General features: G+C 42.8%; 1 protein-coding gene across 1 annotated transcript in view; it reads right to left on the reverse strand.

Moving 5' to 3' along the window:
* LOC115402885 (ephrin type-A receptor 6-like) overlaps positions 1–14,994 on the reverse strand; it is a 154,303-nt gene that overhangs the window by 62,671 nt on the left and 76,638 nt on the right. The window contains exons 4-5 of the mRNA XM_030111504.1: positions 9,803–9,958; positions 4,897–5,235 (exon numbers count right to left, since the gene is read on the reverse strand). Of these exons, the coding sequence (XP_029967364.1) occupies positions 4,897–5,235; positions 9,803–9,958 (495 nt within the window). The remainder of the gene's footprint in view (positions 1–4,896; positions 5,236–9,802; positions 9,959–14,994) is intronic.

Here is a 14,994-nt window from a genome sequence, read left to right on the forward strand (position 1 = left end):
AGTGACATAATATCTTTGTAGATGCACAGCCTTAAGGTTGCAATTTAAATGAGTGAATCAAAAGGAATTGATGTGGACAGTGGCAGTCGATGAGCAGCGCTCCTCGCCGCGACTCCTCCTGTGTTACTCCGTGTCATCACGCTGCCTGGAGATTGTTCGTTTCACCCACCTGCTCTTCATCTACAAAAGACGGTCTGATTAGAGTCTCTCAGGTTTGCGCTGAGAATGTTGTGATGCGTCGCAACAACCGCGAATCCAATCTGTCTCTCGTTGCCTTTGGTGACATTCACAATTACCCAGCTGCTTCCTGTGATTAAAGAAACATTCCTGTTCCGAGACCACACTGTACACTACTTGTCCTCTTCCTCCGCCTCCGCTTTCTGCAACTGGCCGCTCATCGTCGTGACATTTTTCATTACGAAACCTTCAAAATTAAAAGAAGAATAGAGTGTCACAATGTTTACTTTAGGAAAGAACTCACAAAGTGGAGAGGCAACCTCATCAGGTCATCTGTTGTAACGGCGCTGACGGTCAGGGCGAGATAAAGGCTTCATGTGGAGTGAATATTTATTGTATCCTGACCCTCCTGCTGTCCTGCTGTTATTGATTAGGACAGGACAGCACCGGCTTCATCAGATTCCAAGTATTATTTCACATCCAAAAACCAGGATCATTAGATGGGAGTTTGTTAACTGTATTAGAAATTGAAGTAAGAAGGCGCACACACACACACATACACACACATACACACACACACGCCTGAATCTCTACTCGCCCCTGCTCTCTCTCTTTATCCTCTGCCCACATTTCTTGTCAGCTAATTTACCCTCTCCTTCATCCTGCCACCCCCTTCTTTGCTCTTTCGATCCTCTTCTCACTCAATCATCTTCTCAAACTCGCTGCCGCTTATTTCCCATCTTCTTTCACCCCTCTTCCTCTTCGCCGCCACTTCATTTGTCGGTGTCCCACTCCTCTACATCTGGAAAGCCTCCGATCTCTATTTTCCTTTCCAAACTCTCACCCCTTCTCTGTTTACCGCTCAGGCTCGCTCCATCAACAGATTCCTTCGGTCTTCACTTGACCTTTTGCATCCTCTCAACTCGCCGTCACTTTTTCCTCCTTAACCCAGACGCACACTTGGGAAGTATTTCTGAGGGACTCAATGCAAACATTTTGCTTTGGGACAAAAACCTGCCATTGCTGGGTTTTTTTTTTTTTTAATGACTTATTGCTGGACAATTATTCGATGTACATCATAATAGGAAAACCTTTGTCAATAGTTTTCTAACCCATGCGTGTGTGCAGTATTATGCATTTATAGATGTTTGTGTCACTTTTTCTGCAAACCAGCACATCACAGTCACAACAAATCAAATCCCGCTTCCACTGGCATGAAGCATTTACCAAAGTGGCCATCTGCATTTTAATGACAAACTCCAATTTATTTACAGCCAGAGTACAATTCTAACAGAAGACTCTTGATATTCCTCACAACAGAGACGAAATTCGCATGGCCGTCTCATTTCTGCTGATGGCAACGCTATGCTAATGGTGTTTGAATTTTCTGCGCACCAAACAAGCCCATCAAGCAAAGGTTTAGGTGGATCTGTCAGGGACAGCATATGTGCCAAACTATGTATGCATATCACTGCAGCGTGCAAGATTTCCCCTCCTGCAGACGGTCTGCATGGTTATCTGCGCCTCAAATAAACATGCTGACCTTTCGTACACTCATTTAGAAAATAAAATAAAAAGCTGCTGCACTTATAACACTGCTGACAGTATGAAAATTGTCACTCTTCGTTAAGTCAGTTTGACTGGAAGAATACAGTGAGCTGTTGTCTAGTATCATTATAGCTTTAGTTAGAAAGTTTGATTCCATCCAGCTGAATGCTATTCATATATAGCAAATAAACCCTTCTGCTTGCACAACACTGAAGTGTTAGTGCGGATGAGTGTGGCGGCAATCCACACAGCCAAGAAGCAGGCTTCACAAAAAAAAAAAAAAAAAAAACAGTAAAAGTACAATTCATTCCTCCACCAACAAGCTGCCAGTGACATTACACTCTATCCAGGCTCATATATGCAGCGAGGACAGTTCGGGAATGTGATAAAAGAAATGATATGGAGGATGTCATGAGATATAAAATTGACAAAAGCATGAGGTCCAAAAAAGGTCAAATTAAAAAAAAAAAAATGCATCGAGAATTCAATACCACAATGTTATTGTAATAAATCCAAAGATGCTGGTGTCCAGCCTGAAAACCTTCTTGCCTATTGCTGTACACATAAGAACATAGCGAGAGAAAAGTAATATTTTCCCCTAAATAATTGAGAAACCTGGGAATGGCGCTCCATCCATCCATCCATCCATCTTCTACGCCGCCTTTAACCCAGATCGGGTCCTGGGAGTTGAAGTCTGTCCCAGCTGACATCGTGTGGATGGTAGGCTACATCCTGGACCGGTCCATCACAGACCAAACAGAGACCTTCGTCTGTAATGTTTCACTGAGGCCAAGTTAATCGAGCAAGCCTGTGTTTACATGCTGGAAGGAAACTATGGAAATATGGAAATATATACGTTACTCTCAACAGCCAATAAAGAAAAATGTAACAATGAACAAGGTTGAACTCCTGAGCATTTAGGATTATTATCTACAGGCCATCGAGTCTGATGCTGATACCAAAACACAGTTGTCGAATCCCCGCTGCACATTGTTCATTCTTCTTTTGCACGAGGGAAGCAGTTTTCTGTGTACGGGAGGCGGCGAGTGTACGCAGGAATTAGTGAACACTGAGTCAAGCTTCCCATTTTTCACCGGTGCTAAACGAGCTTGTCAGCCGTGCCAAGCCCGGAGGGGGAAATACATAAGTTAACACCTGCACTGCATAAAGTAAGCCGCACTTAGGTACTTCAGAGATTTCCTGTGTGATTGTTCCAGGTTGTAATGGCTTCGTCTGCGGCACGGCCACAAAGTTAAAAGGTCGGGAAGCTGAGAGGTTTGTCACTTTCAGCTCATATATTGCTGAGCTACACGGACTTTATATAGAAACCACACCTGGAAACATCCACCCAACTATTATCCTGCTTTATCCAAAGCAGGGTGGGAACCCTAACCCTGTTCAAAACAGAAAACTTGATTTAACCCATCCTATATTAAAGAGATTTTATTTTCTTTTTTCCATTTGTTTTGTCATCTTTGTCACTCTGACTCACTCTGAAACCAGCACCTCCAGCGGTCCCACAACTTTACAGTTACATAATTCCATTTTTTGATTTGTTCATGAGGCTCATTTTTCCACTAACAGGGAACTGGTCACGTGATTTTATCAGACTGGAATCAACAAACACAGGAAAGTGTGAACGCTCACATGGCAAACAGAAACTCACAAACACTCAGGTGCATTTTATAGACAACAAATAGCCTCAAATTGCTGCATTTGGACTGTTGGAAGAACATTCACAGTCAAAACGCACATATAGTGAGAACATGCAAACTCCTCACAGAAAGCCAGACTTGAACCAAAGACACTCCTGCTATGGGGAAAGAATGCTCACCACTAAACCACTGTGCATTATAATAAAATACAATGAAAATTTATTAAATTAATGTGCAAAAATGTTTGCAATGTGACTCCTGCTACCACAACAGAGAAGGAATGGAGATAATTTTATAGATGCTTGAATCATCAGTACATGGCCTGGGTATTACTCTCATGCACAGCTTACATATAATCTGCTCTGTAATCAATAACGTACAATCATTTCCACTAAATCAGATGACACGAACTATTGACTCTCTGACCAAACTCCAGTTTTCGTCGAGGTAATGGTGGTGAAATACATTATAACTCTTCTGATCACTGTCTGAGGGCCATAAATCTGCCGTTTCCCTCGAGCGTGTTAAATGGCTGCAGCTGGCATGTTTGTGGTGAAATGCGTCCCGTGCTTCACCCGGGGACCTGCCACGACTATATGTGCTAAACTGAGCATATTAATGAAATAAAAAAGGCGATGTGTAAAATTGCAGTACCTGTAAAGGCTATAGAGCTGTCCCTGGTGACACAGAATAATGCCTTTAATGTGTTCTGGGTGAATGCAAAGAACGTATTTCTCCCAGCCTCCCACAGCAGACCGGGGATGGAGGGAAGGAGAGAAAGGAGGAGGAGGAGGAGGAGGAGGAGGAGAGAACAAAAAGGAAGGTAACAAAACAAACATGTTTAGAGAGGGGAGAGAAAGAGGAGGAGGAGATGGAGGACAAACATCCAGGAGGGGAAAAAAAAAATTGGTGAGAGAATAGTCAAGGGAGGATAAGAGAGGGAGGAGGGAGAAAATAGAAAACACCGTGTTTGCAAATCACAAATTAAAAGCATAAGCACGCCATCTACCAAGGAGTGTCCCAGAGGAAATATGGGCCTTTCAGCATAAAAACCTTATTTGGAGCGAACTGGAGGGAAGAGACAGCCATTACTTGCTCTCTGTTGTCATTTACAGCAGTGGCGAAGGAAACACCCGTACAAACACTCTCGTAACATTTACAATACGGTCAACAAAAATAAAAGCTTCTCTCTCTCGCTCTCTTTCACAAGAATGAGAACTTTAAAACTTTAATTGTGGAAGAGCAGTCAGAAAGCACAAATCTTCGCCAAGGCTTTATATTGCTATAAATATCTTACGTCTGTTTAAATGGTTTATCGTGCACGTTGCTCAAAAACAGTGGAAATGGCTTGAGGTGAAATGTAGACTTAAATAAGAGCTTGTAACAAAGATTCAAATCCAGAGAGAAAACTTCACAAGCCACTTTACCCAGTGCTATATAGTTTACCGCCTATAGACAAGCTGTTGTGTCGTTTGGTCATTACGAGGTGAGTGTGTGTGTCGACCGGAGTACTGACCGCCCTGATCGGTGCTGACGGTGATGATGGCCACCTGGCGGGGGAACGCGCTCAACGCCGACACGCCGTTCAGCGACTCGATCTCGAAGGTGTAGTTGGCGTGAGCGGAGAAGTCCGTGACGGTGACGGTGGCGTTGGTGAGGCCCTGCGGCCGCGGCAGGAAGCGGAGGTCCTCCTCGCAGAGCTGGCACTGGTGGCCGGGGCCGGGGCCGCAGCGCTTGCACAGGACGTTGTAGGTGAGGTCGCGGCGGCCGCCAGTGTCGCTGGGCGGCGACCACTCCAGCAGCAGGCAAGTGTCGTTCAGGTTGAACATCAGATTGCGGGGAGGAGAGGGAGGGCCTGTGGGTAAGGACGAGGTTTAAGGAACAAAAATAAAAAAAACTAAAATATCCTTCGACACTTCAACAGGCTCAGGAACACATTTTGCAAGTTTCGTCAATTTAAGGGACACAGAGTGAATTTTACCTCTTCAGCAGTCTAAACGCCACGCATTCACATAATCAGTCACATTTACATACCACTGGAGACGTCTACCAGGCAAGGTGCTTGTTTGCCATTAGGAATCCCTCGGGATTCAGTGTCTTGTCATTTGAACTCTTCAAAACATGAACAGAAGGAGATAATTCGCCAACTGAGCCACAGCTGCCTCAGAAAATGGCACAATGTATCGTTTCTGCTCTACAGCAACATGCCGAGGTAATGTGTGGATTCTTTGCGCCTCTCAGAGCAGAGGACCTGGTCTGGAGAAGAAAATGGAAACAACCTGTTCAGTTCACTGGAATGAGTGGTTCAGTAAATCAGATCCTGATCCTGAATGAAATTACAGCGACAATCACGTTTGTCAATAGGCTTAAGCATCTAAAACGCTGCACTGAATTTCGCTCAAAGCAAACGTCTGGCTCTAAAACCTCTGCTTACGATATGATATGCAGCTGTTTATTTACTTATTTACATAAGCTTAAGGTCATTCCTGAACCGAGGACTCAAACACGAGTATTCTGGTTCAGAGCGTTGGCTCTAATCCAATTCAATTTTCCCTCTTTATATTTTGCATTCCGCCTCCATACATAATTTTTTTTTCATCATAAATAAAATGACTGCTGGAGGTCACGATAAATCTTACGGTGTGTCCTGAATAGGTGAAGCTGAGTCACTCTGGAGGACTAACGAAAACCAGCAGCGATTTACAAGGACTAATGAGGCTGGAATCACCCGAGAACAATCCAATCTCTGATAAATGTGAAGAATTCAGAGCTGAATTTGGAGCAATAAATCATTTTACCAGCAAATAATTCCTAATCTTCAGATAGTAGATCATATTTATTGGTGTTGCGCACAAAAAAAGAGCTATTTTTTCAGGCGTTCTGACTATTGATTTTATATGTGATGGGTTGAGGTCTCAGTTGGTAAAAAAAAGTCCTTCAAAGTGATACTTTTTATTTATTTATTTATTTTTTTACTTTAGAGGCTTTTTACATTTATTTTTACTCAAATGGGTCCTACTGTTTTCACATATTCTTTTTTTTTTTAGTTCACAAAATGTAGGACCATTTGTAACCGCTGCTGATGACTTATTAGCCTTTCTGCTGCTGGATTTGGAGACGCTCCAAGTAAAGCAATTATTTAGGATTGTATTTATCCAGCCAGACAAGTTCCACTGAAACCAACCACAACACCACAGTGATCTGAAACAGAGTTCAACAATTAGAATGTGAAATTATGTTGAATAATTCCACTAGAAAAAAATGAAGCACCTACATACAGCTAACAGAGACACCAGTGAATTTACAAGCCCTAAACTTTCGAAAAGAGACGAGATTCTTTTTTTTTGTTTTTACCCGAAAATTGAACTGTAAATTATTCCATGAATTTTGAGCAACTTGGCCTCCAATAAGCAGTACGGAGGATACAATTGCACATCATCCAGACAAAAGCTTCGATGGCTCCCATTACCGATGTGACTACAGGGACCTCAGAAGATGCATATCCAGCATCAACATGAGCACAGAACTCAGAATTGCCCCATGAGGTGAAGCACAGCTGAACTAATCCTCAAACCATCTGACAGGGAGATCAGCTCCAATGTTCATGTCTGCTGACAAATCTCTGCTGAGAGAACAGCCATATTTTTCACAAATAAAAAGCGCAGTTTGCGGTGCATTTTTCTAAAACAGCCTAAGTTATGTTACTCCTTCACTTTTCATTTGGCTGAGGTGTTTCTGTGCTCCCCGGTTGTGCGTGTTTGTGTGTCGGGGTGAGCATTGTGCTCCAGCAGGCAGCCAGCTGTCAGCGGGGTGGAGTTAAAAGGCCTGGGGGATTTGAACACTCCCGTCCTGCCAAGCTCACTGTCTGCCAGGACAATGGGATGCTTCCCTCTCCTCCACCATCCCTTCATCCCGCTCCTTCCCTCACTGTTCTCAAAATCTCAGCAGACAGGAAAGCTCCTCCTCCCGCTCCTCCGCTCCTGTCAGCGTGTCCATTCTCCTCCTTTATCTCCTCCTGCCTCTATCGGCCATTATCTCACCTCCTCCATTCTCTCCATCGAGGAGAGTCCGCCCACCTCCCCTCCTGCGGAGCAACCCCTCCGCCATCAATCAGCTCCTATTCTCCTCCGGGGGGAGATCAGTATCAGCACCCTCCTTCTTTTCTTTCTCCATCCAGCCTTTACACTTTTCCTCCACCTTTATCTCTCGTCCTGTGACATCTTCTCTTCTCCCCCCCCACATACCTTTGTCTACCTCTTAGGCCCTCAGTCTTTAATCTCCATTTCTTTTCTTTCTTTTTTTTTTTCCACCTCACCAACAAGCAGGTAGTTTATGTTCAGGCCAGCACGACTGCTGATTAAAATGCATTATGTGAGTAAACACGGAGCTCACAGCTCGTAAAAATAGATGTGGTACACTGGGCTACTCCTCTTAGTTTGCGAGGTTGTCACACCTCCGCACAGTGTTCCGCTGCGCTTGTACTTAAAAGCAAGAGTGGCCTTGAAGATATCAAATGTGCTCTTCCAATGGGAAAATATCATTTAAAGACTAACGCACGTCGACAGGCTGTTGAACAACGCACTGAATTACAGCTGAGCATGTCGGAGCAGGTGTTTTTATTGTCCTTGGTGAGAACTGGAGTTCATTTGTTTTCATTGTGACTCAACATATCAGTTCGACTCGTGACAGATTATCTGGTTACACGTGCGTGCCAGATATTTCTGTAAAATCTTAATGTCTGAAAGGTGTGTGAACAGTTTAAAAAGCTAGATCCCAAAGTGAACCCCAACTGGTTGTGAGGTGAGTAGATAAATGTGGAGTTCACGCTGAGATAACTGCTCAAATCAAGTCAGTGGGTTCAAGTTTATATTCACAGATGCTGACTTTCACTTTGAATTTACAGATATAAACAAAGGATCAGTCAGTGCTTTTCAGAGGAACCTTCATGTAAACAGTGCAATGTTGCAGGACGCTGTAAACTAACAACACAGCCACAATGACTGGGCTTTGTCATGTCGTAAAAGACAAATACACTCCTCCACCCTGGAGAGCTCTCAGACGCGGCCCCCGTCTATCTCAGTGACAGCTAAATGGCTTTTTAATTAAAGGAGAATTAGTCCGGTTAAACTGTAATTTAATGCAAATATGAAGTCGTAATGACAGCCAGTGAATCATCGATGGGGACGAGGCAGGCGAACAAAAGCCATGTAATTCATCCAGAGGCTCTCTAATGTTCAGTTTCACACCAGATAAGTCCAGAAGACGAGGTTGGATTTACAGCCGCAGCAGCTTCTGAGAGCACACTGGAGTAATCCACCGGCTCTGTAGACAAAGTAATAACTTACCCAGACTGTCGGGGATGCACAAGTATAGAAATATTTAATGTGAATTTACAATGAGTTAATTAAAGTTTAATCAGACCAAATTACAAAATGACTACTTCTATCTCCGTAATATTAATGATGAGTGATGGCGGCGAGAGTCAGAACTCCCCCGCGCCTCCGCTCACATCAGAAATGATGACTCACAGGCCTGAACATGTATGTCTAATGAGGAATTATGAAGGCGAGGGGTGACGGGCTCTTCTGGTTTGTTCTTGATGTGCATGTTAACCTTGTTTTCAGCGCCTCCTAGTGACTGTATACAGTCACACTATACAGAAGAGACTGAGCTCATTATGGCTTTAACAACAAACTTTCATGTTTTATCATTTTATTTTATAACCCAGAGTGAAATTCAAACCATTTTTCCTTCTGCATTCATGATTTCCACCGTATGCGATTTAACAAACACATGTATGCTCCTTGTTTTCTTTGACATTGGTGTATTTCTGTGACGGCTTTCCAGGGCTAAACCTTGCTATCTCCATGCAGACGGGGTTTTAGATTCTTGTGCACACTGATGTGTTTGTGCGTAACTGGATTTACAAGCAGCCGTTATGGTTTGTGTGCATCGAGGCTGAAGCTTAGCAATGCACATACAAATAAATGTGTTAACATAAATTATTATCCAAACATACAAATTCTTCAACACAATAATAATCATGAGGTTACTGGAGCTAAATCCAGGTAAATATGGGTCGGGGCAGGTTATGAACCGGACGGGTCTTCCCGTCACTGTGTGAACACAGAGTAACAGACAATCATCCAGCACACACTCGTATTCACACCTACAGGCATTTGAGAGAAACCAATTAACCTTGAGTAGATGTTTTTGTACTATCTGAGGAAACAGAATACCTGGAGAAATCCTGAACAGATGCACAGGGAGAACATGCAAATTCTGATATGGACTCACTGCTTCAGATACACACATACACACAAACACACACACATCTTTTTACTTCTATATAAGCTTCATAATCATCTGACTGTCAAACAGGCTCAGTCACGAGGAAGCAAGCTTATTTGTGGGATACTCACGTGTGCACGCCATCGTCGGAGGGTCTTTCTCGGCTCTGAAGAAGCTCTTCTCACAGCGACAGATGGCAGCTCCTTCTCCGAAGCTAAAACTGTGTGGAGGGCACTTTGAGCACTTGATGTTTCCAGCATACGCCTTGTAGAAGCCTGGGTGGCACGCTGAGGATGAAAGAGAGACAACATGACAGGCTGTGAGCTGAAAGCAGCACCAGGTTACTGAACAAGAGGGCATTTCGGTACACAAGGAGGTCACATATATTTCTACATACTTTTATTTCAGACTGAAAAAGGCCGAAGCCACCAATGCTACGCATTAGGATTTATCAGGACATTAGTTTTTAGTAATGCAGGTAACCCTATTTTATAAGGCAAATACAGTGAGACAGTGCCCCTAGTTTAGTGGGGTGTTTTATCAATACAATTCTTTATGATCATATTCAAAAGGGCTCGGTAAGAGAAATGGTGCAGAAACAGCGACTTACTGGACGAGAAAAATGCACAAAAAGCAACAAAGATGATTAATGGCATGCCATTTTAGTTCAAACCAAACTGTAATTTTTTTTCAAGTTCCCTTTTAACTGGCACCGCATTTATAAGCAACATGCATTTGTGGGACACTTTATCAAGTCTTTACTGCCAATACAAAACAGACATGAACATTTTCAAAGAGATATATTGTTTTAATGTATTGCTAAGAGAATGAAATAAAGCACAAAACTAAGGTTGTGACTTTAACGCGTTAGTTACGATTAATTAATTACAGAAATTTTAACGCGATAAAAAAATTATCGCAAATTGTCGCGGAACGTTTGTCACCGGACGAGTTTCACCCGGACATATTTCGCTGTGACACAACAACGGAACAGCTCCCGACTTGGTGAGTTTCTCGTTAAATCTGGCGACTTTCCAAAGCCTCCTGGCGACTTTTTTTTTGTGTCAAAAGCGACTAGCAACAAATTTAACGACTTTTTCTGGTGCTCTGGAGACGTGACAGGACGTCTCGTTCTGCAGCTGCTGTCCTTAATGAGCTGCGGGTGCTGCGTGAGCCCCTCCCCCGTCCCAAAGCACTCACAGGCGGCCAGTCTCACACAGCGCTCCCTGCTGCAGTCAGAGCAGAGAGGAGACCCACACCACTCCTCCACACTTCAAATGAATCGCGTGTGCGCAAATACGCCACTGCTCACTTGCTGACAAACCAAGAATAAACAGAAGAAAATTCATTTGCAGTTCTAAACATATTTAGGGTGTTTTTTTAACTCACATTTTGCTTCTCCCATGACGTTATTCCTCTCTCCTACAGCGTCCATTACAATTACATGCAAATTGCAAATTAGGTAACGACCTCATCTAGCGACTTCTGGCGACTTTTAGGACAGCCAGTAGTGACTTTCCTTACTGGGGAGTTGGCAACACTGCTCCTGACGACAGCGCACTACTTGGTCTCATGCACAGAAAATTTAGATTTAAAAAGCCAGCGGATGGCAGCGTGGATAAAACCAAAGCTGTATGCACATTGTGCAGCAAAGAATTTGCATACCATCGCAGCACATTGAGCCAGCTATATCAACTGAATGCTAAGCATGTCGCAGCAGCGGCTAACACGCAAGCCTGGCATACAGCTAGAGTTGAAGAGGACGTCACTCCGACTACTTCAAGGACCCTCTTCCAGCCCAACAAAAGTTGCACTAATCAATGTATATTGGTTTATTTGTCTTGGTTAAATTCCTCCTTCCTTGCTGAAAAAATGAACAGTGTTTTGTTGCTTAAGCTCATGTATCACTATATTGATTCACTATACCAAAATCCATTTGAAAAAAGGTTCTCACTGATCTCGGGTCAAATATCGATATGCGATTAATTGAGATTAATTAATTACAAAGGCCCTAATTAATTAGATTAATTTTTTTAATCGAGTCCCACCCCTACACAAAACACAAACATCTTTACTTTTCAGGAGGAACTGAAAAACGTGTAACATTTATCAAAATGATCCACATAAAAAGAACCATTAAAAAAAACAGCATTAACATGTCAACCACACAAGAAACATTGATTGCACGGACGGAAATCGAAATATTTCACATATATTCATAAAACTATTTCGCTGGTCGATTGGTACATGAACACAGTGAGGACCCAGATGAACGGAGCCATGGCTAATATTATTAGTACCCTGCTTAGCATGCAAATACATACTGTGCTTTACTCTGCACCGAGCTATTTAACGGGGTGATACACTCACAGTACAAGTGGAACATATCCACAGCCTCATTAAACCTAAAGTGACTGCAGCTTAGCGTGGGCAAGTAAGTCTAGGATAAATACTTCTCTGGACATTTTTATTCTTTATTCCCTGTTGTTTTGCACAGTCTTTTACGAGTCCATTCCTCATTACTTGAAGAAGTGCTTTCCACCGGGTCTTCTTCACAAAATGCACCCTGACATGTCGCAGTGAGGAGAGCACAGGTGTAAATAATAAAATTAATGGGACCTAAATACCATTTTAAGTGTTTCATTACCACATTCATGCGGCTGTCTGGGAAACCTGAAGAAAGCAGAGTCATTACTGCTATCAGTAAAATTGGTATTTTTCCTACTAGGCCAATTGAAAATGTCTGCTGTGTCAAAGAGCTATTCAGGATATCATGAAAACACAGTCAGCGAGAAGACTCTCCTCAGTATGGCCTTGTTAGAATATTAAGTGAATTCTGGAGGGGTTAGAAAAAGGATAAATGCTGCAGTGAGTGCAGACGCTGCCAGGTTCTCCTGGTATTCAGCCACAGTGCTGAACTGGGAGTCCCCAGGAGGATTGTTTCAGAGCACTCAGAGCGAGGGAAACAACTGTTACTTACACTCATACTTTAAAGTCCAGCACCGCTACGCTTTAACTGTGCAAAATCTTTGGAAAAGCTTTCCCAGAGTCTGTTGTCTCAATTCCGTTATTTTACAGGAGCGATATCAAAATAGTGTGGAGCTCAGCATCAGATTGAATCACTATCAGTCAAAACAATAAACCTGTTATTGTGTAATTACCCCATTTGCTCCCCATATGCAAGACATTGTACTTTAATCATTTATACACTTTTTCAAAATCAAAGTGGAATCAGCCTGCTGTTCTGTAGAAATCTGAGCTGCAGCGTCTAATATTTTGGATTAGACCACATAAAGCCAGCATTTATAACCCAAAACCATCAAAGATCCATGAATGACCATGACCACACTGAAATGTTTAACAGAAACAGGAGTATTATTTACTTTAATGTGCACTTAAGATTTTAAATGGATATTGGAAGATGGCAAATAATAAAAATGCACTTTTAAGCATTGTCCAAAGCAGCTTGACGGTTTGAAGGAGATGGAGGCCATCCTGACCTGATCTGTGTGACCCACCTCTGAGTCGATGCCAGCCATCCATCTCCGTCTTCATATCACCATCAAGGGGTTTTACTTATATATTTTTAGAAGGTTTTTTTGTTTGTGCATCTTGCAGCATGTTTGTGAGTGTTTTTATTTTTTGTAATCCAGGTTGAATATGTGAAAGATTTAATTGCTGTTTTTTGCTGAGAATCATGGCATCAGAAAGCGACAACAAGATGATTAAATCACTCAATAAAATGAAACTGAGTAAAAAAAATGTGGCTTCCTGTTGAATTGTGGAACCAGTAAGATCCCCTGTAGACAAAACCTCCAGCTATTCAAACGAAGGTTGTGAGAGAAGGGTAAAAAAACCTCAAGGGAATTTCACGTGAGCACAGGAAGAACACGCAACGCCCACAAAAAGCCAGAAGTTGCAGAGCACTGCAGCTGCAGGTTGATTTGTGAAACAAAAGTGCTAACTAGGATAATGTTCTGCACACAGATGTATATTCAATCTTCAATAAAATGATATCAATGGATCATAACCTCTTGCAACCACGACACATTTTGTTACTGGATAATTCCCAACGATTCTCATCAACCAGGAAGTCCCCACGATATTCTAACGGAAGACTTTCTTGTGAAAACATATGTTTTCAATGTGTTGCATCAACTATACAATATACACCACCAAAATAGACACTTCCATCTTCAAACCACACTTTCATAAAAAGCAAATTAACATAACTGAAGGAAAAACTGAAGCTAAATCGCTTTTAGGATAGAATGACTGCAGCCACCTTTAAATATTACTTCCTCAACCTCCAAAACACTTCTGAGTGGCAAAGACATGCAAAAGTCTCCTGTCTGGTGAGATTTCCACTGCTCCTGGTTGTCACCAAGCACATCGATTTAACAAGGTAACACAAGCCGAGCCATTTGAAGGGATTCACCTTGAAGCTCCGAGTGTCTTTGAGAGCTTCTATCGCTGCCTGTGATAAATGGAGCTGTAGGGAGGACAAGGAAATGCCCCAAACCACGAGTGCGCCGATCAAATGGGAACAATTAGGACAGAGACAAAAAGGTTAACACACACGCACACACACTGGAGTTTTTTGTGTCGTCTGCTTGCTTGATTAAACACTAACTGCTGCAGAGCAAAAATGACTTCAACTAAATAAATATATATATATTTTTTGTGACTATTGCTGTTGTTTCAGTGGAGACTAAATACAACAGAATGCATGCAAGTAAAACCAAATTTGCAAGCATATACAGTAGATAAAAACACAAACAAAATTGTACTGAATCATTAAAATATCTACAAATTGCAGCTCGAGCTTGTTTTGTGCTTTTTGTCCTGCTGCATGTCTCCAAGTGCAGCAGGTCAAATGTTAATTGCGGCTGCTATAAAACTGTTGAATTCTTGCGTTCCAGCTGATATTTTTCTTTGAAAATGTCCTGCGGATATGGCCACACACTCACGCAAGCGTCATATAAACGCACAGACACACATACGCTCCTTGTATCGGTATGATAAGTGCCGTCCCCCCCCCGCGGCGTGCCAAGGCTGCTGCCTTCATCATTAACCTCTGGAACCGACGTGTCCTTGAGTCAAAAACCGTCAGTCACCCCCCCACTCCCCCCAACCCCTCCCCCGCCCGGATCTCACCGGACCCCGTTTTAGACTCTGTCAACCTAATGATGCCTCTGTCCGACCTTCTCTGAACCGAGGGGATGTTCCTTTTTCAACACGCCGCCACATCCTGCTGCAATCTGTCTGGCCCAGGCCCTGTTCCAAGGCCGGAGTCGTGCCGCACAACGGCCGACCATGCGTC

The sequence above is a fragment of the Salarias fasciatus genome, chromosome 16 (genome assembly GCF_902148845.1).
Source record: "Salarias fasciatus chromosome 16, fSalaFa1.1, whole genome shotgun sequence".
Lineage (NCBI taxonomy): Eukaryota > Metazoa > Chordata > Actinopteri > Blenniiformes > Blenniidae > Salarias > Salarias fasciatus.